General features: G+C 41.6%; 2 protein-coding genes across 2 annotated transcripts in view; one reads left to right on the top strand and one right to left on the bottom strand.

Moving 5' to 3' along the window:
• Nucleotides 1–695: 695 nt before the first annotated feature.
• The window catches only part of LOC132896115 (E3 ubiquitin-protein ligase TRIM35-like), a 56785-nt gene continuing 30138 nt past the window's right edge, over nucleotides 696–27342 (bottom strand). Inside the window, exon 7 of the mRNA XM_060936829.1 lies at nucleotides 696–733. Coding sequence (XP_060792812.1) covers nucleotides 696–733 — 38 coding nt within the window. The remainder of the gene's footprint in view (nucleotides 734–27342) is intronic.
• LOC132896114 (protein-glutamine gamma-glutamyltransferase K-like) lies at nucleotides 4398–25561 on the top strand. Its single transcript, XM_060936828.1, has 14 exons — nucleotides 4398–4436; nucleotides 4693–4805; nucleotides 4897–5088; nucleotides 5191–5424; nucleotides 5514–5632; nucleotides 9756–9863; nucleotides 16709–16886; nucleotides 20924–21062; nucleotides 21307–21499; nucleotides 22097–22250; nucleotides 22357–22641; nucleotides 22820–22980; nucleotides 23490–23626; nucleotides 24978–25561. Exons 2-14 carry the CDS (start codon nucleotides 4694–4696, stop codon nucleotides 25120–25122), a joined length of 2157 nt encoding a protein of 718 aa, XP_060792811.1. The 5' UTR covers nucleotides 4398–4436; nucleotide 4693; the 3' UTR covers nucleotides 25123–25561.

The following is a 27342-nucleotide window of genomic DNA, read 5'->3' as shown; positions in this document are numbered from 1 at the left end:
TGACCATAAGTTTATTTGTGCCTTAATTAATTTTATATTATTTAAAATGAAGCCATAAAATGGCTCTGACACAAATGACACAATCAAGACACACAATCAACACAAAAAAACCCCCCAACAATTATTTCCCCTAAAGAGATTATAGTCCTTTTTTCCCTTACTACAGTAACAATTATTTTGTTGAGGCAGAACCTCTGAATGGTTTTTGAAGAAGTGGTTGCAAACATAGCACCTACTTTGCTGATACAGTAGTATTCCAATGCACCAACAACAACGTAAAAAAATGTTTTTTTTTCTCAGAATTAATTGCAACAACAAGAAACACCCATGTTGCTGAAATAGTAGAAATTATTCAGAAATGAAGAATTAGATCTGAAATGCATTCTCTGCTAACTATTTCAAATGATTTTCTTTCTTCTGCTTTCCTGACACATTTTTGGCTTCAGGGCATTTGTGTAGTGACGTGATAAATTAATCGTCAGTCATGAAACCAGTCATTTTCATATTGTCTTGATCAGTGATACTTTTTGGTTCATGTTTATTATTCTCAAATAAAATCTCAGATGTGAGTCCTTCCATAAATGTGAAATAAACATTTCCTTCCAGAAAACTTCACTATATCAACAATTACACACATTTTAAAAAATCCATTTTTTAAAAGATGAGTTACAAATTAATTTTTGTTGTTCGAGGTTTCAGAGATTGTGATGATGTTTTTGTTCTGTGGAGTTAAAGGTAAGTTTGTTTTATTGGTAAGAGCTTTATAGGCCGTGAAGGACAGCCGTTATAGAAAAATGGAAACACTCTCTCAGTAAAAGTGCGTGTTACAGTGTGCAGGCATGTATTGGTTAGAAGATCAATCAATGTCACTTTCCCCTTGTTCCAGTCCAGATTCACTCTGATCCTCTGAGGTTTGTCTTTAGCTCTGAAAATGTTACCTGCCTGTCCCAGGCAGAGCATGTGGTAACTTCCATTATTGTAGCTCATGCTACAATGGACAAGGCCTCTGTGACATCACTCATAGGATTTCTGAAGAGTGGGTTTGAAGCTGAAATAAGGAGGCTACGAGCATCGCCATCTTGGCAACGCCTGACTCTGCCTAACTCCTGGCTGGTCCATAAATGGAGAAAGGGGTGGGGATAGTGAAACCTGGCTGCTGGAATAGTATTGCTGGAACAAGCCCTACTAACCTTCAAGGTAACAAGCTAGCTATGCAAGCTAGCCAACAAGCTACTGGCTAAACTAAAAGAAGCTGCTCCATAAGACACATACCATACCCACAATGTCCAGTTTACAAAAACTACAACAACAACAAAAAAAAATTACTGGGTGTGTAACCGTCCGATAAACATATTTGATCAATGAGTGTCATCTTTTCATTCTTGATAATTGTTAATAAAAGCAACATTACTGATGACATTTTCCCCTGATAGCTTAAATAACTAGCAATAGCTTGGTTACTAGCTAGCTTGCTAGCGATATAGCTAGCTAGGAGTGGCTGAGGTCGATAGCAGCTACTGTTAGATGGTCAGTCTATGATGGTTACATAGCACATTGTATTTGATATGAAACAATTGACCAAACCCACAATTTAGTTAAGAGATGTGTCTCTGGTGAACGATTGACTGTTGCTATGCAAATCTTCATGTTGAATGGATATTATTACTATGTCAAATTCCGAAATGTATTTTTTAGACACTCAAGCTGTCAAATAGTTAGTCTGAGCCTAATTTACTGAAGGGGAGACCCTGTTAAAGTTCATCTGCAGCAACTACATCAAAAATATTGAAAGATCAATACAATTTAATAAAGCAAATTAAAGTAACTTACAGATGTAGTAGTGTGTAAATGTTGTGTTTGCATGGAAAAGCTCTTAGACAAAAATAGGCAAGGCTCCATAAATTATTTACATAAATCCATCACCTGTGGTGAATTTGGTTTGAGTTCTGAGCACGGGCGATTGCTCTAAGACAACGAGGGAGGCTCAGCCTTCTCTAAAAATGACGAACATTGTGTAGGATGAATTGTGCTAGGCTTATGTTATAGCCGAGCTTATAACATTGCTATTTCAGATCCAGAATCATAGAAATACATGTGCTCAACCCAACTACAGTGCGAAATCATTACGTTATAACTTTCCCCAGTTCGCCTAATGTGTGCGTGAGTTTTTCCCCCTCGTAACAGCGCGATGCAGCCCAGCCTCAGTGGACTTCAATGGCATTTGGGAGCTATGCGCTTGTCAATCTCAAAATGCAAGACGATTATTGGACAAATACTGCGAAAATGCCCGCCCACGGACTCCGAGCCTCACAGTGGGAGGGACATGGCAGTTTCCGCGAGGAGACTGGTGATTGGTGAAAGCGGCCAAATATTTTCTTTGATTGACAGCTCGTTTCAACTATAGACAGGCAGCGGTGAATTTCAGTTCAGTCCCATGCAGATTCGCAAGTGCTGTGGTGTATTGTAAGAGATCAGCTTACATTTCGATTTCATTCATTACATACGGTTTCTACCAGCTTTTTTAGTTTGTATATATTTTCAATAAATAAAGTGTAAATATAGTGTTGTCAAGTTTGCTATCTTAGTTCCAGAAATTTCGTTTGAGTGACTGAACTTGAACTTGAGGGGGCTAGTCAGCTAGCAAGAAAGTTGCACACGGATGCCAAGCATTGCTGATTTAATTTTGGCGAAGCCATTTGCCAGTCTTCCTTTCAAGGAAAAAATTTAAATTAAAGAGCAGGGTAGACCAACGCCTCAAATTGACTTGGTGAAAAAGGTAGGGAATAATACTCGTTCCTTTCAGCTCTCCTGGTACGAGAAAGTGAATTGGCTAACAGCAAGTGACCCACATCAACAACAGTAAATAGGCTACTTTAGTAATATGTCATGGATGGACCAAAAATATAGAATCTATTTAAAATGTTTATGCTGAGTATATTATATTGGAATATATATTTTTCTGGATATGAATTAAACACCGCTACAATTTGGAAAACATTTTTAAACAAAAACACAGTCGAGAACATTTCACACTACAGACCTGGATTAAAAGTGAAGGGTTATCAAAATTGTCAATAAAACATTTCTCAGTCAAAATAAGTAAAATATAGGGAAAGTGTCACTGAATGAAATGTGTGGCACCCAGCTCTATGTTTGGCTCCCCAAGGTCAGTGCTTGTGCCTATTCCAGAACACTCTGCTGTTACTGCTGAGGTTCCTGACAAAGAGCTGCTTTCAATAATGATCAATTTTTAAACAACATGCCACAATTTTAAAATATAAAATGTTAAAATATACCCCCCCCCAACCCCACCATCATGTATATTGGACAGTAGGCTAATGGGCCAAAAGAACCTGTTATTTCACAGTTTGTGACCCTGCCAACAATCAGCCAGATCAGAGGCAAGAGTATGGGCAAAATTGATGTGTTTTTTCTTTTTTCTTTTAAAATCTGGAAATATCGTAACCGACCAGCCTCCCCTGTTTGAAAGACTACCAGCCGCCATTGGTTCTGAGGTAATGCCAACTAGCAGGTAACAAGATGACACAAACCAAGCTGTCACTCAAATTGGCCCCGCCCCTAATTATGCATAAATGTATGGATCAATATAATTTAAACAGTTTAATTTTTTTTATATATATATATATATTATATATATATATATATATATATATATATATATATATATATATATATATATATATCTGTGATGACCTGGCGACTTGTCCAGGGTGTACCCTGCCTTTCGCCCGTAGTCAGATGGGATAGGCTCCAGCTAGAGATTATATATATCTATATATAAAATAAAATCACTGTCCCCATACAGTTATTATTAAGGGGAAACTAGCTGTAGAGACCAAAACCTTAGTCTTTATACACAGATATACCAAGTCCTTCACAGTTTCCCTGCATGCTTCTTCCCAAAATTCTCTGTGTTACAGACTTTATACAGACAGATACATGGGTGTGTACTGCCGTGAACTTTAATTTATCCTAAATCTAAGGAATTAAAAAAAAAAATAAAAGGATATACAAATTGGGTCTACATCACATATTTACAAACATGATATAAATATTGTATAAAGCAATACTAGATGATTTAGGTGATGCTTTTGTAAAAACCCATGACATGACATTAAAGTTATAATGAAGGGGTAAAAGGATGTGCTTGGGGAAGTTATGGCCTAATGGACAGAGCAGTAGCTTTGGGACAAAAAGGTAGCCAGTTAAATTCCTTAGATCAGCATGACTGGTTGAAATGCCCTTGAGCAAGGAACCTAAGTTTGGGTGTTGCCCAGCCCAAAAAAAAAAAAAAAAGGGGGGCGGGCTGTAAGTATGAATATATAATGGTTTAATCTGCAGTGAAAGGTCCTTTCTACTGTTACTTTCAGCAATAAAGAAGCCAAAATACAGTCAGACCCAAAGACTACATTCAGGTAAGAGTGACTCTGTACACATGCTTTGTCAGCATTTTTTATTCAATTCAAGTCAAATTAAAGTACACGATGGAGAAAAAACCCCTCTACCAGAGAGCTAATGATGGATCCTTATACTCTGCCTAGCAAGTAGTTTTGAATGAAAGTGCTTGTCAGTTTAATAAATGTAAATAATTTTATAATATACCAAACAGAAGATGTACAACTTTTGATTATTACTGTTGGCTATTATGAATTCCTTTCTATTTTGTCTTAGCATGCCTACCAGATATAGAAGTGGTTATAATTTCCTGCCTGGCCGCTTCTCAGCAATTTCCTGCAATCTTGGAGGGGTGATCTATAAGTCACCAGTGGATGTGGGGACATGCAGTAAGCAGCAAAGAACTGCTGTGTCCACAATGAATTATGTGAGATTATTTTTAATTTGCAAACTTGTGCTAACTCTCTCTCTCTCTCTCAGGTAATCTGTTATCAGTGCGCTCCATAGACCTTCTCAATTCCAAAACAGGTCAAAACCGCCTGGAACACCACACGGACCTTTACCATAGTGATAACCTCATCGTCCGTCGAGGGCAAAGCTTTCAGATTTGGATAGAACTCTCACGAGATTTTGACCCCAAAACTGACCATCTGCAGCTTCTGTTCAAACTAGGTCAGTTTTATTAGTCAACAATTATGGCTATCTTGATTACTAGCTCTTGGGCATTATGGCTAATATACAGCCACATTTTGTGTGTGTGTGTGTGTTTTACAGGCTCTGCACCCCCATCAAGAAAGTCCGTAGTGACTGCTTCTCTAGTTAGTGAGTTTGAGGGCAACCAGTGGGAGGCCAAGATTATTGAAAAGAAGCACAATAAGATAAAACTGTCTGTCTTCTCTCCACCGACTGCTTCTATTGGTCGATATGAGTTCAGTGTGACAACAAGAAATGCTTCCAGTCAGAGTCCTGAAAAGGATATCTACCTGCTGTTTAACCCTTGGTGTAAAAGTAAGCATGGGCAGAAATATAATACAATCTAAGAATTTCACATGAATTCCAGGAAAGCAGCTACATTTCAACCTGTCTGTCACTTGTAGATGACACAGTGTTTATGGATAATCAGGATGAGAGGAACGAGTATGTTCTGAATGATGTGGGGCTGCTCTATTGCGGAAATGATAAGCAGATTTCAGCAAGGCCATGGAACTTTGGACAGGTATTTCCCATTTCCCCCTACATCTTGTTTTACATTCTGCCAGAAGAAGAAGAAGGAAAACTTTATCACATGTACACTTGTGAAATTCCTCTTTGCATTTAACCCATCTGAACCAGTGAACACACACATGCGCACACACGTGAGCAATGAGCACACACACCCAGAGCAGTGGGCAGCTATGCTACAGCACCTGGGGATCAGTTTTTTTTTTTTTTTCAAAATAATAAATGCATGCATATATTTTTGTGTTAAATACATATTATACTGAGCGTATTTCCCACATAATCCTCACTAAGGTTTCGGACAGCATTACAAAATGGCGTCCCCACTATATAGTGCCCTATAGTGAGTAGGGAGCGATTTCGGACACAGGGAAAACTTCCGTCTTTATTACATCAGCATTCAAAGGAGGGCGCGCGCGTATTTTGACAAATGTTGGTCACTTTGATTTCTGCTGTACGTTTTACTTCCGTCCTACGATGTCTCACACAGGTCTCAATGAATCTCGTTTACAGCCATTGCTTTGACATATGGACTGATATACAGTACTACGTAACATATTTCAAACACTCAAACTTTCTATAGCAGTGACAAAATAGCTGTCAGAAATGCATTCCTACATTTTATAAAATGAGATAAATAGAATTTTGATAATAAAAAATTTGCCTTCGGTTCCCCTTTAAGCACGAAATAAATAAACGAAAAACTGAAACTGAAGACACGCTGAACACCTGACAGGCTACCAAAACTTCACTATATATTCTTCACACATATTTACAAGAGAAAAACATACCAATGGACATCAGAAAACTGGAAAAGAGACATGTTGGAGATGTAAAACTTCTGCACTACTGAGTGACTATGCCAGTTTGTAAACAAACATGGCCATGAGGTTTGCTTCATTAAAAGCAGATTTTGAGAGAATTTTGGCCGCCAGGTTTCTCTGTTGTGTGTAATAATAATAATAATAATAATAATAATCGGCTTGACTGTGCTAGCATTGGCCTGCAGTAACATTGGCTTTCGCTAATGCGACACCAACTAGAAGGTAACTGGACTGCCACACTAACAGCACCGAGTTGCAGGTAAGCTTGCGTTGGCCTTTGAGAATGCTGATATGGAGAGAGTGTGTATGTATAATAATAATAATAATAATAATAATAATATTGGCTGGCTTTTTTTATGGTCTGTCAGATATATTCCATTCAGCTTGCATGTCTTTGACTCGTTCACTATCATGCTAGCTGAATGGAATATATCTGATAGACCACTCAAAGCCAGCCAATATTATTTAAATATAATATAATATGGCGGCACGGTGGTGTAGTGGTTAGCGCTGTCGCCTCACAGCAAGAAGGTCCTGGGTTCGAGCCCCGGGGCTGGCGAGGGCCTTTCTGTGTGGAGTTTGCATGTTCTCCCCGTGTCCGCGTGGGTTTCCTCCGGGTGCTCCGGTTTCCCCCACAGTCCAAAGACATGCAGGTTAGGTTAACTGGTGTGACTAAATTGACCGTAGGTGTGAATGTGAGTGTGAATGGTTGTCTGTGTCTATGTGTCAGTCCTGTGATGACCTGGCGACTTGTCCAGGGTGTACCCCGCCTTTCGCCCGTAGTCAGCTGGGATAGGCTCCAGCTTGCCTGCGACCCTGTAGAAGGATAAAGCGGCTAGAGATAATGAGATGAGATAATATAATATAATATATAATATAATATAATACGGGCGGCACGGTGGTGTAGTGGTTAGCATTGTCACCTCACAGCAAGAAGGCCCTGGGTTCGAGCCCAGTGGCCGATGAGGGCCTTTCTGTGTGGAGTTTGCATGTTCTCCCAACGTCTGTGTGGGCTTCCTCTGGGTGTTCCGGTTTCCCCCACAGTCCAAAGACATGCAGGTTAGGTTAACTGGTGGCTCTAAATTGACCGTAGGTGTGAATGTGAATGGTTGTTTGTCACTATGTGTCAGACCTGCTATGACCTGGTGATTTGTCCAGGGTGTACCCTGCCTCTCACCAATAGTCAACTGGGATAGGCTCCAGCTTGCCTGTGACCCTGTAGAACAGGATAAGTGGCTACAGATAATGGATGGATATAATATAATACATCATACACACTACAGTATGATTTGCCTTGGAGCCAAAATTAGTTTGAACAGCTGTTAGTTAAATAGAAAATTAATCAACACCTTCTGGCTGATCAGAACTGATCTGAATTCAGCATTGCTGCAGGATTAAATATAACATAAAACATATGCTCTTACTGAGACTTTAAAGTATTGTAACTACAACCCCAATTCCAAAAAAGTTGGGACAAAGTACAAATTGTAAATAAAAACGGAATGCAATGATGTGGAAGTTTCAAAATTCCATATTTTATTCAGAATAGAACATAGATGACATATCAAATGTTTAAACTGAGAAAATGTATCATTTAAAGAGAAAAATTAGGTGATTTTAAATTTCATGACAACAACACATCTCAAAAAAGTTGGGACAAGGCCATGTTTACCACTGTGAGACATCCCCTTTTCTCTTTACAACAGTCTGTAAACGTCTGGGGACTGAGGAGACAAGTTGCTCAGGTTTAGGGATAGGAATGTTAAACCATTCTTGTCTAATGTAGGATTCGAGTTGCTCAACTGTCTTAGGTCTTTTTTGTCATATCTTCCGTTTTATGATGCGCCAAATGTTTTCTATGGGTGAAAGATCTGGACTGCAGGCTGGCCAGTTCATTACCCGGACCCTTCTTCTACGCAGCCATGATGCTGTAATTGATGCAGTATGTGGTTTGGCATTGTCATGTTGGAAAATGCAAGGTCTTCCCTGAAAGAGACGTCGTCTGATGGGAGCATATGTTGCTCTAGAACCTGGATATACCTTTCAGCATTGATGGTGTCTTTCCAGATGTGTAAGCTGCCCATGCCACATGCACTAATGCAACCCCATACCATCAGAGATGCAGGCTTCTGAACTGAGCGCTGATAACAACTTGGATCGTCCTTCTCCTCTTTAGTCCGAATGACACGGCGTCCCTGATTTCCATAAAGAACTTCAAATTTTGATTCGTCTGACCACAGAACAGTTTTCCACTTTGCCACAGTCCATTTTAAATGAGCCTTGGCCCAGAGAAGACGTCTGCGCTTCTGGATCATGTTTAGATACGGCTTCTTCTTTGAACTATAGAATTTTAGCTGGCAACGGCGGATGGCACGGTGAATTGTGTTCACAGATAATGTTCTCTGGAAATATTCCTGAGCCCATTTTGTGATTTCCAATACAGAAGCATGCCTGTATGTGATGCAGCGCCGTCTAAGGGCCCGAAGATCACGGGCACCCAGTATGGTTTTCTGGCCTTGACCCTTACGCACAGAGATTCTTCCAGATTCTCTGAATCTTTTGATGATATTATGCACTGTAGATGATGATACGTTCAAACTCTTTGCAATTTTACACTGTCCAACACCTTTCTGATATTGCTCCACTATTTGTCGGCACAGAATTAGGGGGATTGGTGATCCTCTTCCCAGCTTTACTTCTGAGAGCCGCTGCCACTCCAAGATGCTCTTTTTATACCCAGTCATGTTAATGACCTATTGCCAATTGACCTAATGAGTTGCAATTTGGTCCTCCAGCTGTTCCTTTTTTGTACCTTTAACTTTTCCAGCCTCTTATTGCCCCTGTCCCAACTTTTTTGAGATGTGTTGCTGTCATGAAATTTCAAATGAGCCAATATTTGGCATGAAATTTCAAAATGTCTCACTTTCGACATTTGATATGTTGTCTATGTTCTATTGTGAATACAATATCAGTTTTTGAGATTTGTAAATTATTGCATTCTGTTTTTATTTACAATTTGTACTTTGTCCCAACTTTTTTGGAATCGGGGTTGTATTGTTAATGTTTAATTTGGAAGGATGATATCTATGTAGGCAGTATTTACATGCAGTTTTAGGATTCTGAGATAAAGGCAAGATAATGTCAGCTGTCAACAGTCCTTATTGTGTGCAAGTTTAAAGGACCAATACATGTTACCCATAATGCCTGCTAATTCATAAAAATATAATATGATTTTTGCACATCATATATATCCATATGCCTATGTTGGAGAGTAAAAGTGCATTATCCTGTGTGCAGTTTGCTGATGGGATTCTGGAAGCATGTCTGTTCATATTAGAGAAAACTGAAGCCTCTGCTTCTGGTTTGGGAGACCCAGTTACTGTCAGCAGAGTTGTGTCAGCCATGGTGAGTGCCTTTCTTCACATCGTTTTTTTTTTTTGTATACATAAGCATTAATATTATTTCATAATGATGCATAATAGGCCTGCGCTCTATGACCATTATTCAGGCTGCCATGGTAACAGCCCTGAGCAATGGTAAAAACTCAGTTACCACCAATTTAAAAAAAACATTGTTAATTTATTGATTTATTTCATGCAAATTGACACTAATCCATGAGAAATCATAGTCCCTCAAATGCCAAATGCAGCATTACTGAACTTGACCACTGAGGGGTGCTACTGTATTTATGTATTATGGTGTACAGAGAAATTTCATGACACTAATACATGAGAAACCATCGGGCACCTAGCAGAGAGGAGAGAAGGGTGCTAGAAACATGGTCTCAAAATGCTTAGGAGAACATACACCTTAGTAATTATCAAAAACATGTTGACATTTGGAAACAATATGACCACATGCCAATCAATTCTAGTGAGCTGGAGCCTAAGGCCAAGTTTACATTAGACCGTATCTGTCTCGTTTTCTTCGCGGATGCACTGTCCGTTTACATTAAAACGCCTGGAAACGCCGGGAAACGGGAATCCGCCAGCATCCACGTATTCAATCCAGATCGTGTCTGGTCCGGTGCTGTGTAAACATTGAGAATATGCGGATACGCGAATACGCTGTGCTGAGCTCTAGCTGGCGTCGTCATTGGACAACGTCACTGTGACATCCACCTTCCTGATTCGCTGGCGTTGGTCATGTGAGGCGACTGCTGAAAAACGGCGCGGACTTCCGCCTTGTATCACCTTTCATTAAAGAGTATAAAAGTATGAAAATACTGCAAATACTGATGCAAATACTGCCCATTGTGTAGTTATGATTGTCTTTAGGCTTGCCATCCTTCCACTTGCAAGTGGTAAGTGACGTGCATACCCGATATGCACTGAGAGCGCACACACAGCGGCTCAGTCCTGAATTACTGCTCGTGCACTTCACTCGCGCGCTCTGTGAGCTGCGCAGGGCCGGAGTGCGCACCCTCCAGAGGGCACTCGCTGTTCAGGGCGGAGTGATTTGGAGCGCAGGATGCCTGCGGAGCCGAGCGTATCCGTGTATTGGCATTGCTGTGTGCAGGCGAATCGTGTATTGGTGTTGCTGTGTGCATGTTAATCGTTTTAAAAACGTTAATCTGATGATCCGCTGATACGGTCTAATGTAAACCCCACCTAATTTACTCAAAGAAGTGTCTTTGATTTTGAGAACTGTGTCTCAGCAACCGTAATTATGCTAAGATGTACGTGGATTCTTAACGTTGACCTGATTATTTCAAACACATGGCTGTCATTAGCTAATCAGATTTGAGCAAGCATTTGACAGAGCATTTGACTAAGCTATCATCACAAAACTTGAATGGTCGAACTCTCTAATGTCAGATGCAACATTACTGACCTCGACCACTGAGCCATTGAGGGTGCTATTAATTTGTTGTTTTTTTAAAGGGTGTACAGAGAAATGCCTTCCCCCCCGCCGATTCTTTGGAAAAATTGCCTTTTTAACTATTTATAATATGCTAAAACTAATCCACACAAGCCGGCTATACCGTCCATCGTACTTGCCAATGTACGCTCCTTGGATAACAAACTGGACTATATTCACCTTTTGAGAGCGACCCAGCAGGCTGTGAGAGAGTGCTGTGTTTTTGTGTTCATGGAAACATGGCTCAATGACAGCATACCGGACACCGCCATCCAGCTCGACTGGCTAACATGCTATCGAGCAGACAGAGCCCTCATTGAAGGAGGTAAGACCCGCGGCAGCGGGATCTGTGTTTACATCAGGGATGCTTGGTGTCAGGACGCTGTGGTAGTTTGCAGACACTGTTCACCCCTTGTGGAGTTTATGATCAAGTGCCAGCCCTTCTATCTACCGAGGGAGTTTTCTGCCATCCTGCTTGTTGCAGTTTACATTCCTCCCAGCTGCAACAACAATGATAGGGACAAGGCACTGAGTGAACTGTACTGCACCATCAGTGACCAACAGACAGCCCATCCAGAGGGACTTCTCATCGTAGCTGGGGATTTCAACCACGCAAATCTCAAAACAGTGTTTCCTCAGTTACATCAACACAGTCAGTGTGTTTACATGCACATAGAAAAAATCGAATTTCTGCCATTGCTCGACTGAAATCGAAGTTCTAAATGCCATGGAAACACCTTAGCTAGGCTGAAATTGAACCGAACTTGATTTCTCGTAATCGAGCTACACGACCTAGATTATGCGATTTTTGCCGAGCTACTTAGTGCATGTATACCCTATCGAGCTACGTAGTCGAGCTACTTACTTCAGCACTGCCCCTTCCGGAAGTGACGAGTGACGAGACCACAAGCGGGAAACACGACAGCCTCGGTCGGCATGACAACAGTAGCAGCGAGCAGCAGAAGAGGTCAGGAGGAACAAACGAAGAAGAGAAAATGGCGAGCAGAAACGTGCACTTCTGGAGCAATGAGGAGACAGAGTTCATGCTCATTCAGCTTAAGGAGTTGAATATATTAAAATTCATGGACGGGAGAAAAACACGCAATGGAGAACACGGAACTGATAACTTTGTTTACACTGTTGAATAGCTCTTCTTCATGACGACAACCGGAAGTGTACCAACACAATGGGGCGTGTAGCGCCACCTGTGGCTCGGGTGCACAATGTACCTCACACAATAGCTCGATTTCCTTGTGTGCATGTAGGATTGGATTTCTCTGGCACCCCTGCTGGGACCCTTTGCTCGATTACCGACAGCAGCTCGATTTGGATGTGCATGTAACTTTCGACTGAGTAACTTTGCAACATGGGGAAACAACACACTGGACCAGGTTTACACAACACTGAGAAGAGCATACAAGGTCTCACCCCTCCCCCATATTGGTGCTTCAGACCGCATCACTGTTATGCTAATGCCAGCATACAGGCCGAAGGTCAAAGTCACCAGACCAGTCCAGAAGCAGGTACGGGTGTGGCCAGAGGGTGGTTCCTCAGCACTTCAGGACTGCTTTAACATCACAGACTGGGACATGTTTAAGCAGGCAGCCACTTACAACCACCAGATCAACATCCAGGAGTATTCAGACACTGTTACAGCCTACATTAGTAAATGCACTGATGATGTCACGGACACTAAGACCATCACAGTACGGGCCAACTAGAAACCATGGCTGACGGGGGAAGTCTATCGGTTACTGAAAGCCTGGAACGTTGCTTTCAGAGCAGGTGATGAGGCTGGTCTGAGATCAGCAAGAGCCAACTTGTCCCCTGGCATCAGACTAGCAAAGAAGCAGTACAGCAGCAGGATAGCCCATCATTTCACTGACAGCAGAGACACAAGGAGCCTGTTGCAGGGGATACAGACCATCACAGACTATAAACCTCAACCACAGACCTGTGACAAGGACATCACTCTGCTGAACAGTCTAAACAACTTCTTTGGATGGTTTGAAGCTGACAACAGCATGCCTGCACAGAAGACACCACCCCTTCTGGATGACCAGGTGCTGTCCCTGTCTCCAGCCAGTGTGAGGAGATCCCTCTCCAGGATCAACACCCGCAAAGCTGTAGGACCTGACAACATTCCAGGTCATGTGCTAAAGAACTGTGCAGAGGAGCTCACAGAAGTGCTCACAGACATCAGCACCTCCCTGAGCCAAGCTGTTGTCCCCACCTGCTTCAAGAGCACCACCATCATCCCTGTTCCAAAGAAGGCCTCTCCATCCTGCTTCAACGACTACCGCCCTGTGGCACTGACCCCCATCATTATGAAGTGCTTCGAGCGGTTAGTCATGCAGCACATCAAATCCATCCTCCCTCCCTCCATGGACCTGTACCAATTTGCATATCGGGCCAATCGGTCCACTGATGATGCAATCTCCACCACTCTCCACTCAGCTCTCACTCACCTGGACACTAAGGACTCTTACATGCGGATGCTGTTTAGTTCAGCATTTAACACAATCGTCCTCCAGTAGCTGATACAGAAACTGGACTGTCAAGGACTAAACACCTCCCTCTGCAACTGGTTGCTGGACTTCCTGACCAGAAGACCACAGGCAGTCCAGGTCGGCAGCAACACATCCAGCACCATTATACTGAACACAGGGGCCCCCCAAGGATGTGTGCTCAGCCCCCTTCTCTTCACCCTGCTGACCCACGACTGCACACCAACACACAACAGCAACCTCTTCATCAAGTTTGCAGATGACACGACTGTGGTGGGACTCATTAACAACAATGATGAGTCATACTACAGGGACGAGGTGAGCCAACTGGCCATGTGGTGCAGAGACAACAATCTCTCTCTTAATGTGGAGAAGATGAAGGAGATGGTTGTCGACTTCCGGAGAGCCTCCACCCAGCATCCTCCACTGACCATCAATGGTGCCGCTGTGGAGAGAGTGAGCAGCACCAAGTTCCTGGGTGTGTACCTCACTGAGGATCTCTTCTGGAGCAGCAACACCGCATCGCTGGCCAGGAAAGCTGAGCAGCGCCTCTACTTCCTCCGCAGACTGAAAAGAGCTAGAACACCAGTCCCTATCATGCAGACCTTCTACTGCGGAACCATCGAGAGCATCCTGACCAGCTGCATCACTGTGTGGTACAGCGGCTGTACTGCATCCTGCTGGAAGACCCTGCAGCGCAGAGTGAGAGCAGCTGAGAAGATCATCAGTGTCCCCCTACCCTCCCTTCAGGATATTTACCACACATGCCTGGCCCACAGAGCACTCAGCATTGCGGGCGACTCCACCCATCCCAACCACCACTTCTTCAGCCTCCTGCCTTCTGGGAGGAGAATGAGAAGCCTCCAGGCGAGAACCAGCAGACTGAGAGACAGCTTAATCCACCAAGCCGTCAGGATGCTGAATTCCCTCCCAGGCCAGTACCCCCTTCCCTTAATACATAAAACAAATGTCACCAGCCACTTTAGCGAACTGTAAAAACTGTTTACAATACTGTCTAGACTTTTTTTTAGTTAATTGCACTATATAAAAACTGTTTACAACACTATTTACACTTTATACATATCTGCCATATTTATACTTACACTGAAAATTCTGCTCATACTGCCATTTTTTTAGGTAATTGCACTATATAAAAACTGTTTACAACACTGTTTACACTTTATACATCTTTTATCTTTGATAGACTTCACTGCTATACTGTTTATACTGTCATATCTGCCATATTTATACTTACACTGAAAATTCTGCTCATACTGCCATATTTATTTATTTATATTTATACTGATAATTCTGTTTATATCGTGCTATATTGCCCTACTATACTGTCAGACTGCTGTTCCTGTTTACATTGTTCATTCTGTTTAAACTGTCATTTGCCACATTTAAATTTATACCGTTAATTCTGTTCACACTGCCACATTTGCACTTTCTGGATTGCCACTGTCTTTTCTTAGATAGCTTTAGCTTGTGTGTATAAATACCCCCCCCCTTTTTTTAAGTTTATATCTTGTACCTATATTTTATATTTCATTGTTTATTACTGTTTGCACTGCGGATAAGAGGGAAACGCAATTTCAATTCTCTGTATGTCCTGCACATATGGCATTATCGACAATAAAGTTGACTTGAACTTGAACTTTATGTAAACTAGTTCTAGGATTTTTGCTGTATTTTTACAAAAGCAATAATGACAGGGAAATGTGCACCCATCCATCCATTATCCGTAACCACTTATCCTGTGCAGGGTCGCAGGCAAGCTGGAGCCTATCCCAGCTGACTATGGCTACGTTTACATTACGTCGAATCAGCGGATCATCAGATTAACGTTCTTAAAACGATTCGCGTTTACACTAAAACCGTTAGCCGTGCACACAGCAACACCAATACGCGGATACGCTCGGCTCCTCAGGCATCCTGCGCTCCAAATCACTCCGCCCTGAACAGCGAGTGCCCTCTGGAGGGTGTGCACTCCGGCCCTGCGCAGCTCACAGAGCGCGCGAGTGAAGTGAACAAGCCACGATTCGGGACTGAGCCGCTGTGTGTGAGATCCCAGCGCAGATCACTTATTACTTGCAAGTGGAAGGATGGCAAGCCTAAAGACAATCATAACTACACAATGGGCAGTATTTGCATCAGTATTTGCAGTATTTTCATACTTTTATACTCTTTAATGAAAGGTGATACAAGGCGGAAGTCTGCGCCGTTTTTCAGCAGTCGCGTCACATGACCAACGCCAGCGAATCAGGAAGGTGGATGTCACAGTGACGTTGTCCAATGAGATGCCAGCTAGAGCTCAGCACAGCGTATTCGCGTATTCTCAATGTTTACACAGCACCGGAGCTGATACGATCTAGATTGAATACGTGGACGCTGGCGGATTCCCGTTTCCCCGCTTTTTCAGGGGGGTTAATGTAAACGGACAGTGCATCCGCGAAGAAAACGAGACAGATACGGTCTAGTGTAAACGTAGCCTATGAGTGAGAGGCAGGTTACACCCTGGACAAGTCGCCAGGTCATCACAGGGCTGACACATGGAGACAAATGACCATTCTCACTCACATTCACACCTACAGTCAATTTAGAGCCATCAATTAGCTTAACCTGCATGCTTTTGGACTGTGGGGGAAACTCAGAGGAAACCCACACAGACACGGAGAGAACATGCAAACTCCACACAGAAAGGCCCCCATCGGCCACTGGGCTCGAACCCAGAACCTTCTTGCTGTGAGGCGACAGTGCTAACCACTACACCACCATGCTGCCATTGGGAAATGTCAGTCCCACCAATTTATCAGTATAAATCCTGAAGTGTATATGATGGAACAGAAATGATGCTTAACATCTCTGATTACTTGCTGCTAGATCAACTCTCTTGATGATCAAGGTGTGCTGCAAGGTAACTGGTCAAATAACTATGTGGGCGGGACTGCCCCAACGGCATGGAGCGGCAGTGTGAAAATTCTGAAGCAGTACCACAGAAGTGGAGGATTGCCTGTCAAATATGGGCAGTGTTGGGTCTTCTCAGGGGTCACCACCACAGGTAAGCTTTCACCATATTTATTTTTTATATTGAAATTTGTTCTGTAGTATTAGTTGCAAGCCCTGTGATGACCTGGCGACTTGTCCAGGGTGTACCCCACCTTTCGCCCGTAGTCAGCTGGGATAGGCTCCAGCTTGCCTGCGACCCTGTAGAACAGGATAAAGCGGCTAGAGATAATGAGATGAGAATTAGTTGCAAGTTTGTTTGTTTTTTCTAATGATGGGTCATTCCATGTCAAATCAGACAGAATCCAGGAAATTGGTGGCAGTACCATCTCAGGCATATAATATTTTGGTCCCAAAACTAAGGCCTTTGAAATATTTTTGTTCAAGTCCAATACTTTTATATTTTTTGGAATGTGCAAAAAGCTTAATGTATTGTCATTTAGTGTACAAAGTGGCACTGTCCTTCCATGTTCCCTTCATAGATAAATACACATAGTTAAAGGCATTGTTTTACTTCTAAGAAAAAAAAAATCCATAATGAAGAAGCACGATATTCGTTTATTATCTCTGCTTATGTTGTCCTAGCCTCTGAAATATTAATTGGAATAAAGATATACATATTTTCTGTAGGTTAATTTTACTATAGGTCATTAATGCAAGTTATATTCTCTATTATCAGGGCCTCATTATAGAAAAGACCATTAACTCTGATATATGCTACAGTCACTGGAGTGCTTGAACTCTATATCCCATATTTTAAAAAAGAATAAGATACTCAAAGATCATAAGATGTACAAACTCATCCAGTCTTTTATGTGGAAACACATTTAAATACTCACACAGGAGTTTGAGAGGGCCACTTATTCCTCCTTATACCAGAAGTTTTATCAAAATATTTAACTTATTTTCAGTATCTTGGACCTTACCAGAGACACAATCCTCATCTCAAATGCCCTCTTTTCCAATGAATATACTGAAAACATGTTTAGCCTTTATTTCTTACAATTCCTGTGACAGAGGAATTCAATAATCATAGACATGCTGAGGCAAAAAAAGTAAATGAATCCTGAAATGGACCTTTTTGTGCCATTGTCAGAGAAGTGGGTTGCAGACCGGTGTAAACACAGGAAGGTGTTTATTTACAGGCGTGCTATTATAATACGAAAACGTGATGCAAAGTCAGAGTCACAAAAACAAATGAAACAGAAAGCAGAGTCATTAAATCAAAGTAACATAAACAAGGCTAGGAAAGATGGAAAACAAAACACCATACTTTGTGAAGTATACTTGTGCTCAAAGCAGCAACAGGTGGATCCAATGATAATTGGTCCTAACAGTGTGAACGAGAGTGGCTCTTCAAGCTGTGCCGGGCCCGAGCGCGCGAAGATGTGACAGCCATAGGTAAAATATCTCTCAAATCAATGGAAGGATATTGGCATGTTTGTACCCTTAATACCCATACATCAAGTAATTTCCATGTACATTTTTTCATGTTCCTATGAGTTACCCCACGTACCATTTTGGTCTGATGAAAATTACCAAAATATGTTACCACACCTTGTTTCATTCATAATATCATAGTGTCAATTGATGATAGAGACCTCGAATATTGACATAAAATTAATAAATGATTATATTTGCAGAAAAAATGATTATCATATTGGTGCAAAAATGCAGGTTTGTAGTATCCTCAATATCATTCTTGTTTAAGACATTTGTGCTTCTCTTTTCCAAATCTAGGCCCATATAAAAATAAAATGGCATGCAGAACAGTCATTTAATGGTTTTGGCATACAAAAATATGTTTGTCGACCATCTTACAAAATCTGGTGCAGGTAAGAATAATACTTGTCAAAATACTAATGCCCAAACATGGCTTCTCAGATAAGGTGTTTTTGAGGCTATGAAAATGAAATAATACTTTTTTTTTTATCCTGATGCCCTACAGGCCAATTGGCCTGTCAGTTGCCAGCCTCTTACGAGGTTGTCTGTGTCTATTGAAAGCACACACACACTTAGGCCCTGTCCACACGGCAACGGATTCAGGTGACTCCGATACAATTGCTTATCGTTTAGGCCTGGCGTCCACATGGCACCGGCGTTTTGGGTGCCCAAAACGCAATCTTTTTGAGAACGGGTTCCAGAGTGGAAAGATCTGGCAACGTTGCCGTTGTGAAGTCGTCTGGATGAGTAGAACGGATTTGTTTACGATGACGTCACAACCACATGACTGTCAGTGCTTCACGCCGGGTAGAAGTGTAACGAACTCGATGCGAGTTGTCAACAAATCCTATAACTTGGTTCATGAAACGCGCTTACAAAATATTTTCACTGTGAATATTTATTGTGTAATGGTGCAAAGTGAGAGAGAGAGAGAGAGAGAGAGAGAGAGACTCTGCCCCTAGGGCAGAGTCAATCCCGCCAGCAAAAATAAGGAAAAAAAGGAGCGATCTCACCTCTTCAGATGTTGGTTTAAGTCCGACAATACATTCCTCAAAAAGGGCGTAGAAGAGCAAATTAATCCATCAACGTGTAGCATTCAATTTATTCCGGACCATTAAAGACGCCGCCTTCCGCGTAGAATCACACGTCATCCTCGCCGCCATATTGGATAGGTCAAAGCGGAGAATAAAGATTAATGTGCTGCATTTAACTGTACCAACAGGTTTACCGTCCAAACGAGATCACATGGGATTACCTTTCACAGGTGAGAAACAACAAATTAATCCATCAACGTGTAGCATTCAATTTATTCCGGACCATTAAAGACGCCGCCTTCCGTGTAGAATCATACGTCATCCTCGCCGCCATATTGGATAGGTCAAAGCGGAGAATAAAGATTAGCTGCGTTTAACTGTACCAACAGGTTTGCCGTCCAAACGAGATCACATGGGATTACCTTTCACAGGTGAGATTAGAAAAATACTTTTCATTGTATTTGGTCATTATAATGTAATTTTACGAACAGATTTTCCTGAGGGGCGGCACGGTGGTGTAGTGGTTAGCGCTGTCGCCTCACAGCAAGAAGGTCCTGGGTTCGAGCCCCGGGGCCGGCGAGGGCCTTTCTGTGTGGAGTTTGCATGTTCTCCCTGTGTCCACGTGGGCACCCTCCGGGTGCTCCAGTTTCCCCCACAGTCCAAAGACATGCAGGTTAGGTTAACTGGTGACTCTAAATTGACCGTAGGTGTGAATGTGAGTGTGAATGGTTGTCTGTGTCTATGTGTCAGCCCTGTGATGACCTGGTGACTTGTCCAGGGTGTACCCCGCCTTTCGCCCATAGTCAGCTGGGATAGGCTCCAGCTTGCCTGCGACCCTGTAGAAGGATAAAGCGGCTAGAGATGAGATGAGATTTTCCTGACTTTGTGGCTAATATGAAGTCTCGCACATAATAGTTTATGCGCATGCGTCCTTACTTCTTCTATTGTTCTGGTGTCTCCGAAGGGACCGTCTTACAGCGCCCCTAGAGGTGTGGCATGTGTATTGCATCATTTTCAGCAAGCGTTGCGTTGCCATATGGACCTGATATTTTATTGATCGTTGCCCATTTGGACGCGATATTTTTTTAAATAACATCTCGTTGCCGTGTGGATGTAGCCTTAATCTATTGCTGGCGTGCTAGGCCTGTCGCAGCTTCACAACCATTCACACCTACGATCAATTTGCCACCAATTAGCCTCACCTGCATGTCTTTGGACTGTGGGGGAAACCCACACAGACACAGGGAGAGCAGAAAGGCCCCCGTCAGCCACTGGACTCGAACCCAGAACTATCTTGCTGTGAGGTGACAGTGTTAACCACTACAACACTGTGCTACCAAAATAATATCAAGGGCTGAAAATTTTTGAAAACATAAGATTTGAACAGAAATATTTTACAGGCCTTGGTTTTGGGACACATTCAGGATATAGACAGGGTTTGAACAAAATCTGAGATGGTGCTGCAATAACCGTATCTGATATGACATGGGCTGACCCTTATGGACTTTTTAATTATGGCATGTCCTCTTTCTCTCTCTAACTATACTTCTCTCTCTCTCTCTCTCTCTCTCTCTCTCTCACTGTGTCTGTCTGTCTGTACACTTCCCCAACCCAGTTCTCAGGTGTTTTGGCATTCCCACTCGCAGCATTACAAACTTCAGCTCTGCTCATGACACAGACAATTCCTTGACAACTGATGTGTATTTGGATGAGGAAATGAGGCCAATTGATATGCTCAACAGCGATTCTATTTGGTACAAACATACACCTTTCTGATTTCTCACATTTCGTAGCCATTATGTACAGAACTTGTAGTAGACTCTGAAAGTAAAATGCAAGTCATCTATTTTGTGTGGTGACTCTTCATGTGGTGAAATTCTGACATTGTCTACAATATACAGTTCTGAAAACACACTACACAGACTCCCATTTAGCTAATAAGGTTTTGGACTTCTTTGCACAGACTGAGTGAATGTTTGATTGATTCTCTCTCTCCAGGAATTTTCATGTGTGGAATGACTGCTGGATGGCCCGGCCTGATCTGCCACCAGGCATGGGTGGCTGGCAGGCTGTGGATGCCACGCCTCAAGAGACGAGCCAGGGCATTTACTGCTGTGGCCCCGCACCTGTGGCAGCCATCCGTGATGGACAGGTCTATCTCAAACATGATACACCATTTGTCTTTGCTGAGGTAAAGGCAGGCACAGCTTTCGATTATATGTTTTAAAATGTTTGAAATAAGTTTAGATTCAATTTAGATAGCTTGTCCTTCCAGTGGAACCCTTAAATGTACTATGCAGTATTCAGCAATAAAATGTTTCTCTATCAGAAATGTTTCCAGGTGGAACTCTTTCTGGAAGCTAAGAATCCTTAAATATCAAAAGAACACTAAAAGAACATGAAAAGTACCCTTTTTTATAATGAACTGTTTAACTGTGGCGAAACAAACCACAAAGTTATTATTTGGTACAAAAAGATGAAAACAGTGATATTCTGAATGGCTGGTAGGCTCGTGGTGTTAAGATAAAAAATAGTTACAATGATTTAGAGTTTGTACCACATACTCACACCTTTTATATACCTGCACATTTGGGGTGAAAAAATGGTCTGTCTAGGATTCTCTACAAGTTTTACTTAAGGTTATTAGGTTCTAAAAAGTGTTCTATTTGGACAGAAAAGGTTTTTTTTTGTTGTTCAAGGGTTCTATATAGAACCCCAAAGAAACCCTTAAATTATCTGAATTTTCTGAAAGCAGCAGTATTACTTGACTGTATTTGTGTGTTTGTAGGTGAACAGTGACAAGATCTATTGGCAGAGACAATATGATGGCTCCTATGTTAAGATCTTCTGTGAGGAGAGAGTGGTGGGCCGCAACATCAGCACCAAGGCAGTCGGTTCTGATCGCAGACAGGACATCACACACCTCTACAAATACCCAGAAGGTAAAAACACTCATCCCACACTTTCTCCTCTGTCTTTTTCTTCACTGATATTTTTTGCTTACATGGGTAAAAATCTTTTATTTCCTGCTTTCTACCTCATCATTAGGATCTGAAAAAGAACGAATCGCTGTGGAAACTGCTGCCCGCTACGGCTCCAAGCCTAACACCTATTCCTCTGCTGGGGCCAACGATGTCGCACTAAATATTGCCCTGAAAGATGATCAGGTTCAAATAGGTCAAGATGCTCATCTGTCCATCATTCTGAAGAACTCCACCTCTCACAAGCGCAGTGTCGTCCTCTACTGCCAGGCAGCGGCCATGTACTACACTGGAGTGCAAAAGGGCATTGTGAAGAGTGATAGAATATCAGTGAATCTAAACCCCTGTGAAGGTGGGCGACTACTTAGAGCTAGTCTACTTGCATACTACATATCCATCAGTGACAAATTTAAGAAAAAAACAACCGTGTCTTAATATGGCATTGGGTCAACCCAGCTTAGCTGAACAGCTTTACTGTGCCTTACTCTGTGGCACAGATCAAGTGTCTTTCAATCTCTCTTTTGCTATAGTTCAGGAACTGGACTGGATTCTGCCTTATGATCAGTACAAGAACCAGCTGGCTGACCATGCAACCCTGATGCTCTCTGTGACTGGACGAGTCAACGAGACCAAGCAGGTTTTAGCTACCCAGTTCAACTTCCGCCTGTGCACACCTGACATTGTCATCAAGGTAAGTCCTCAACTGACTCCCATTTTAGGTTTTCTTCTTACAGACTTCACTGCCTTAGCATGACTTGTACTATGCTGAAATTTGTTCATCTGTTGTAAGGATTTAAAAGCTTCTCCATTAGCGTGTTTTCTTCTTACAGTACTTGAGTCAGAAAATCCAGATGAGTACTTGTGAATGAGTTGTTCCTATAGAAACATAAACCTGTGATTTGCAGCTACTACGACTGCTGCCAGATCTGTTTTTATAGAAAATTAATCAACATTTTCTGACCAATCAGAATCATGAATTTGAATAAAATGAGAATAATAATTGTTTCATAAACAAATAACCTAAACATTGGCCCTATGAGTGCTCCACATGTTTTTGTCTTCTTCATATTCCATTTAGATGCTTATCTTACATATAGGTTCGCAATTTTATGTGAACTTGGTGCTTTTGCTTTGCCAAAAGCAATTGTCTGGCCCATAGCTGAAGTATAACATTGTTGCATATGTAATTCTGCTTTACAGCCTAAAGGAGATGCTGTTGTGGGGAGACAGATGGAAGCTCAAATCATATTTAAGAATCCGCTACAATGTGACCTGAAGAATGTTGCTTTTCACATCGAGGGCTTGGGCTTGGAGACCACAAGCGGGATCAGCTATTGGTAAACCCTGCATATGTTTATTACCTAACTGACTTAAAGTGCCATTCCACCATTGGATGTATTCTTTGGCATAAAATACAATATATTTTATGACAACATGACTAGACAGGGCGGCACGGTGGTGTAGTGGTTAGCGCTGTCGCCTCACAGCAAGAAGGTCCTGGGTTCGAGCCCCGGGGCCGGTGAGGGCCTTTCTGTGTGGAGTTTGCATGTTCTCCCCGTGTCCGCGTGGGTTTCCTCCGGGTGCTCCGGTTTCCCCCACAGCCCAAAGACATGCAGGTTAGGTTAACTGGTGACTCTAAAATTGACCGTAGGTGTGAATGTGAGTGTGAATGGTTGTCTGTGTCTATGTGTCAGCCCTGTGATGACCTGGCGACTTGTCCAGGGTGTACCCTGCCTTTCGCCTGTAGTCAGCTGGGATAGGCTCCAGCTTGCCTGCGACCCTGTAGAAGGATAAAGCGGCTAGAGATAATGAGATGAGATGACTAGACAGAGAAATCATTTAGCTTCAAAATGATATATCAAACAATTTTTTGACAACGACAAGTATATTAATTTTGCGACCAAAGTCACCTACCCTTTTAATTTCTGCGCGGTAGTGAAACGTGATATCAGCAGGTTCCCCTTCTTGTGTACCACGTGTCGGTCTATTTTTAGACCAGGAAACCCCCAAAGTGAGAGAGTCATTTCTCCTCGTATACGGGGGCCAAAAAAATTGCGAAAAATTTTGAGTTAATCTTTCAGTTAGCTAGATTTATTGGTATTAGCTAGATTTACTGGTATTATTTTTATCGCGTTCTATCCGCCATTGCTGATAATATGTGCCACGTCACGTGGTACACAAGAAGGGGAACCTGCCGATGACATCACGCACGGAAATTAAAAGGGTAGGTGACTTTGGTCGCAAAATTAATATACTTGTCGTTGTCAAAAAATTATGTTTGATATATCATTTTGAAGCTAAAAGATTTCTCTATCTAGTGATACCATTTATATATGTTGTCAAAATATATTGTATTTTATGCCAAAGAATACATCCAATGGTGGAATGGCACTTTAAGAATTTTCATCCAAATAACAGTATAATTTCTCTGAGCCAATTTCTAAAAAATAGACAATTTCCTGACTAATAAATATATAATACAAATATGTTTGGTATTCGGAGACAATGTTCCAAGGCTCCTTTAGCTTAACGTTTATAGCTAAACTTGAAAAATTGATACTTCTGACTTAATTTTTAATGATAACTTAATAATCATTTACTTCAATTTCTCAGTTTTATTTCCAAAGCTTATGCACACATCATTCAGATTTGCACTTGACACTGACACAATCTTTACTTCTCACCCAGTGATGTGGGCAGTCTGGAGACCACCACCTTGACAGTGGCTTTCTTACCCACTTTAGCTGGTCTGCAGAGGCTTACTGTCCTTCTGGATTGTCTGGAGCTCACACAGGTTCATGGTATTGCTGATATCCACATCAAGAACAACTGAAAAGGCATGTCAAGAAGCTTAAACCTGAATACGCTGCACATTCTCACTGATATTTGCGTTCTGATTACTAATCACTGCTTATTGATAAGTAGGGTTGCTGCATTTTAAAACAAGGAAGAATTAAAATGAAAGATTGTGATTTCTCTCCACTAAATATGGTTTTCATGAAATGATCATGATAAAGTTTATCCTTGTTATGTTGGGACAGATTTTGCTGGCTGGGGTAAACACACGCACGCGCTCACGCACACACACAAAATACACATACTGTACTAGGTTTTCAATAATATGACTTTACTACTGTTGTAACCTTCACTTATAAATGCCTATATCTTTTTTGAAACTATGTATCACATGGAAAATACTAAAGGATGGAGGCCAGTTCTACTTATGGTTGTGAATGCAAGAAGAAAATAAACTTTAAATTTCCACCATGAAACCTTCTTGATTCTGAGTTTATATTTATATATTTATTTATTTTAAAAATACATTCATAGCAATGTATACATGAAGTAATACCAATTACAGTGCAGACAAGTTCTTAGTATTTTACATTTGATCATAAAATTTAAACCGTAATATGGAGGAAGAGGAATTAATTTGAGATGTGGTGTGAAAACATTTTGGATTGCAAGATTTTACACAGATTTGACAACCAGGTTTAAACATTACAGAAGGTACAGAAGTATAAATGAATATAAAACACGAGTAAATATGATTTCTTTGTTTAAAAAAAAAGCAAGGTTTTTTTTCACCTTCTGTGTATTATGTAAAATGAGCAAACAATACACTACTCGTTAATTATGCTTTCATTAATATTGAAATCCTACTAACATATGTATTGGGTAATTAACTAGCATTTCTTTTTTTTTTTAAAGATTTTTTTTGGGCTTTTTTCACCTTTATTGGATAGGACAGTGTAGAGACAGGAAATGAGTGGGAGAGAGAGACGGGGAGGGATCGGGAAATGACCTCGGACCGGAATCGAACCCAGGTCCCCAGATTTATGGTATGGCGCCTTATTCGTTAAAAGGAGGAAGAAAAGCGGTAATGGAAAACTACTCATTTGTTCCTGCATAGTTAGCTATGAGCTGTAGAACAGTATTGTAAAAGTGTTTCCCTTCTGAATATGGTTGGTAGAAATTTGGATTTGTTCAACAAATCCAAATTTCTACCAACCATATATGTTTAGTGATGGGTAGATGAACCCCTGTGAAGCTTTGAGCTTTCTTCCTATTTGTACCATTTACTGAGCCAGCGCTTTGGCTTATTGAAAACAGACAGCAAAGTGATATCTGGTGGTGTGTAGACATGAAAATAGCCATTCATTCAAGCCTGAAAACCAGGTTTGCTGATTTCATAGTTTTCATCCATCATTTCCCTAGGAATGCTATATATTTGCTATGTATATACAGTGCCCTGTATGATTATTGACACCCCCTCCCCCCTTGTAAAGATTAGTTAAAAGGGTTAGAAAAAAAAAAAAAAACAAGCAGTAAAACAGCACTGAGTCTTCTCCCGTAACATTTCCTAAGGTTGGAGATACAGAGCAGGGCATCCAAGACCATTTCTCTTTACACAGTCTTTCCAGATCACCCAGGGTCTGAGGCCCTCTCTTGTGCTCGCTCCTCTTCAGCTCAGCCCACAGGTTTTCAGTGGGGTTCATCTCAAGGAACTGAGATAGCCATGGCAGAAGCTTGATTGATTACAGTTGGGATAGGGTTCTTTTCATTTATAGCCATCCTTTTAATGCCAAATCTACCTTAGGCCAAAAAAAAAAAAGTGTGTTTTTCCGGTTACCCGACCGACCCTAATCCGTACCGCCCGACCCTAAACTTTTTTTTCGTTTTTTTCCCCAGTCGCGACTTTTACATATAACCCAACCGCGTGAACCGGAAGTTTTTGTCACTCACTGGGAAAATGGCGGCTGCCATGTTCTCACATGTGGTCGTGGTGATTGAAATTGATCCTTGTAAACACATTGGCGGCATTAAGGCATTGACATCATTTTCAAAACTGTTGACTGTGCGAGACATTTTTTACCACTACCATAGTGAACACGGTAAAGGGGAAATCTTTCAAAGCAAGGCCTCCACAGATCCGGACATAAACTCGTCAATGAAATATTTTGATGTGGATCCTGGTCTTATAATTGGTGACCTTGTGGCCAATTTTGGCGTAAAAAAGTTAAAGTATAGACCCCTTTCACATGACGTCACT

The sequence above is a fragment of the Neoarius graeffei genome, chromosome 13 (assembly GCF_027579695.1).
Source record: "Neoarius graeffei isolate fNeoGra1 chromosome 13, fNeoGra1.pri, whole genome shotgun sequence".
NCBI classification, from domain to species: domain Eukaryota; kingdom Metazoa; phylum Chordata; class Actinopteri; order Siluriformes; family Ariidae; genus Neoarius; species Neoarius graeffei.
This window is presented reverse-complemented; position numbering and strand designations above follow the sequence as displayed.

What these genes read in the sequence shown, in the direction of transcription:
- LOC132896114 (XM_060936828.1), top strand. Translation starts at nt 4,694, where the DNA reads ATGCCTACCAGATATAGAAGTGGTTATAATTTCCTGCCTGGCCGCTTC. An exon ending in CTCAGGGGTCACCACCACAG is followed by an intron (nt 16,887 to 20,923) that starts GTAAGCTTTCAC and finishes TCCCCAACCCAG; the next exon opens with TTCTCAGGTGTTTTGGCATT. An exon ending in ACAAGCGGGATCAGCTATTG is followed by an intron (nt 23,627 to 24,977) that starts GTAAACCCTGCA and finishes CTTCTCACCCAG; the next exon opens with TGATGTGGGCAGTCTGGAGA.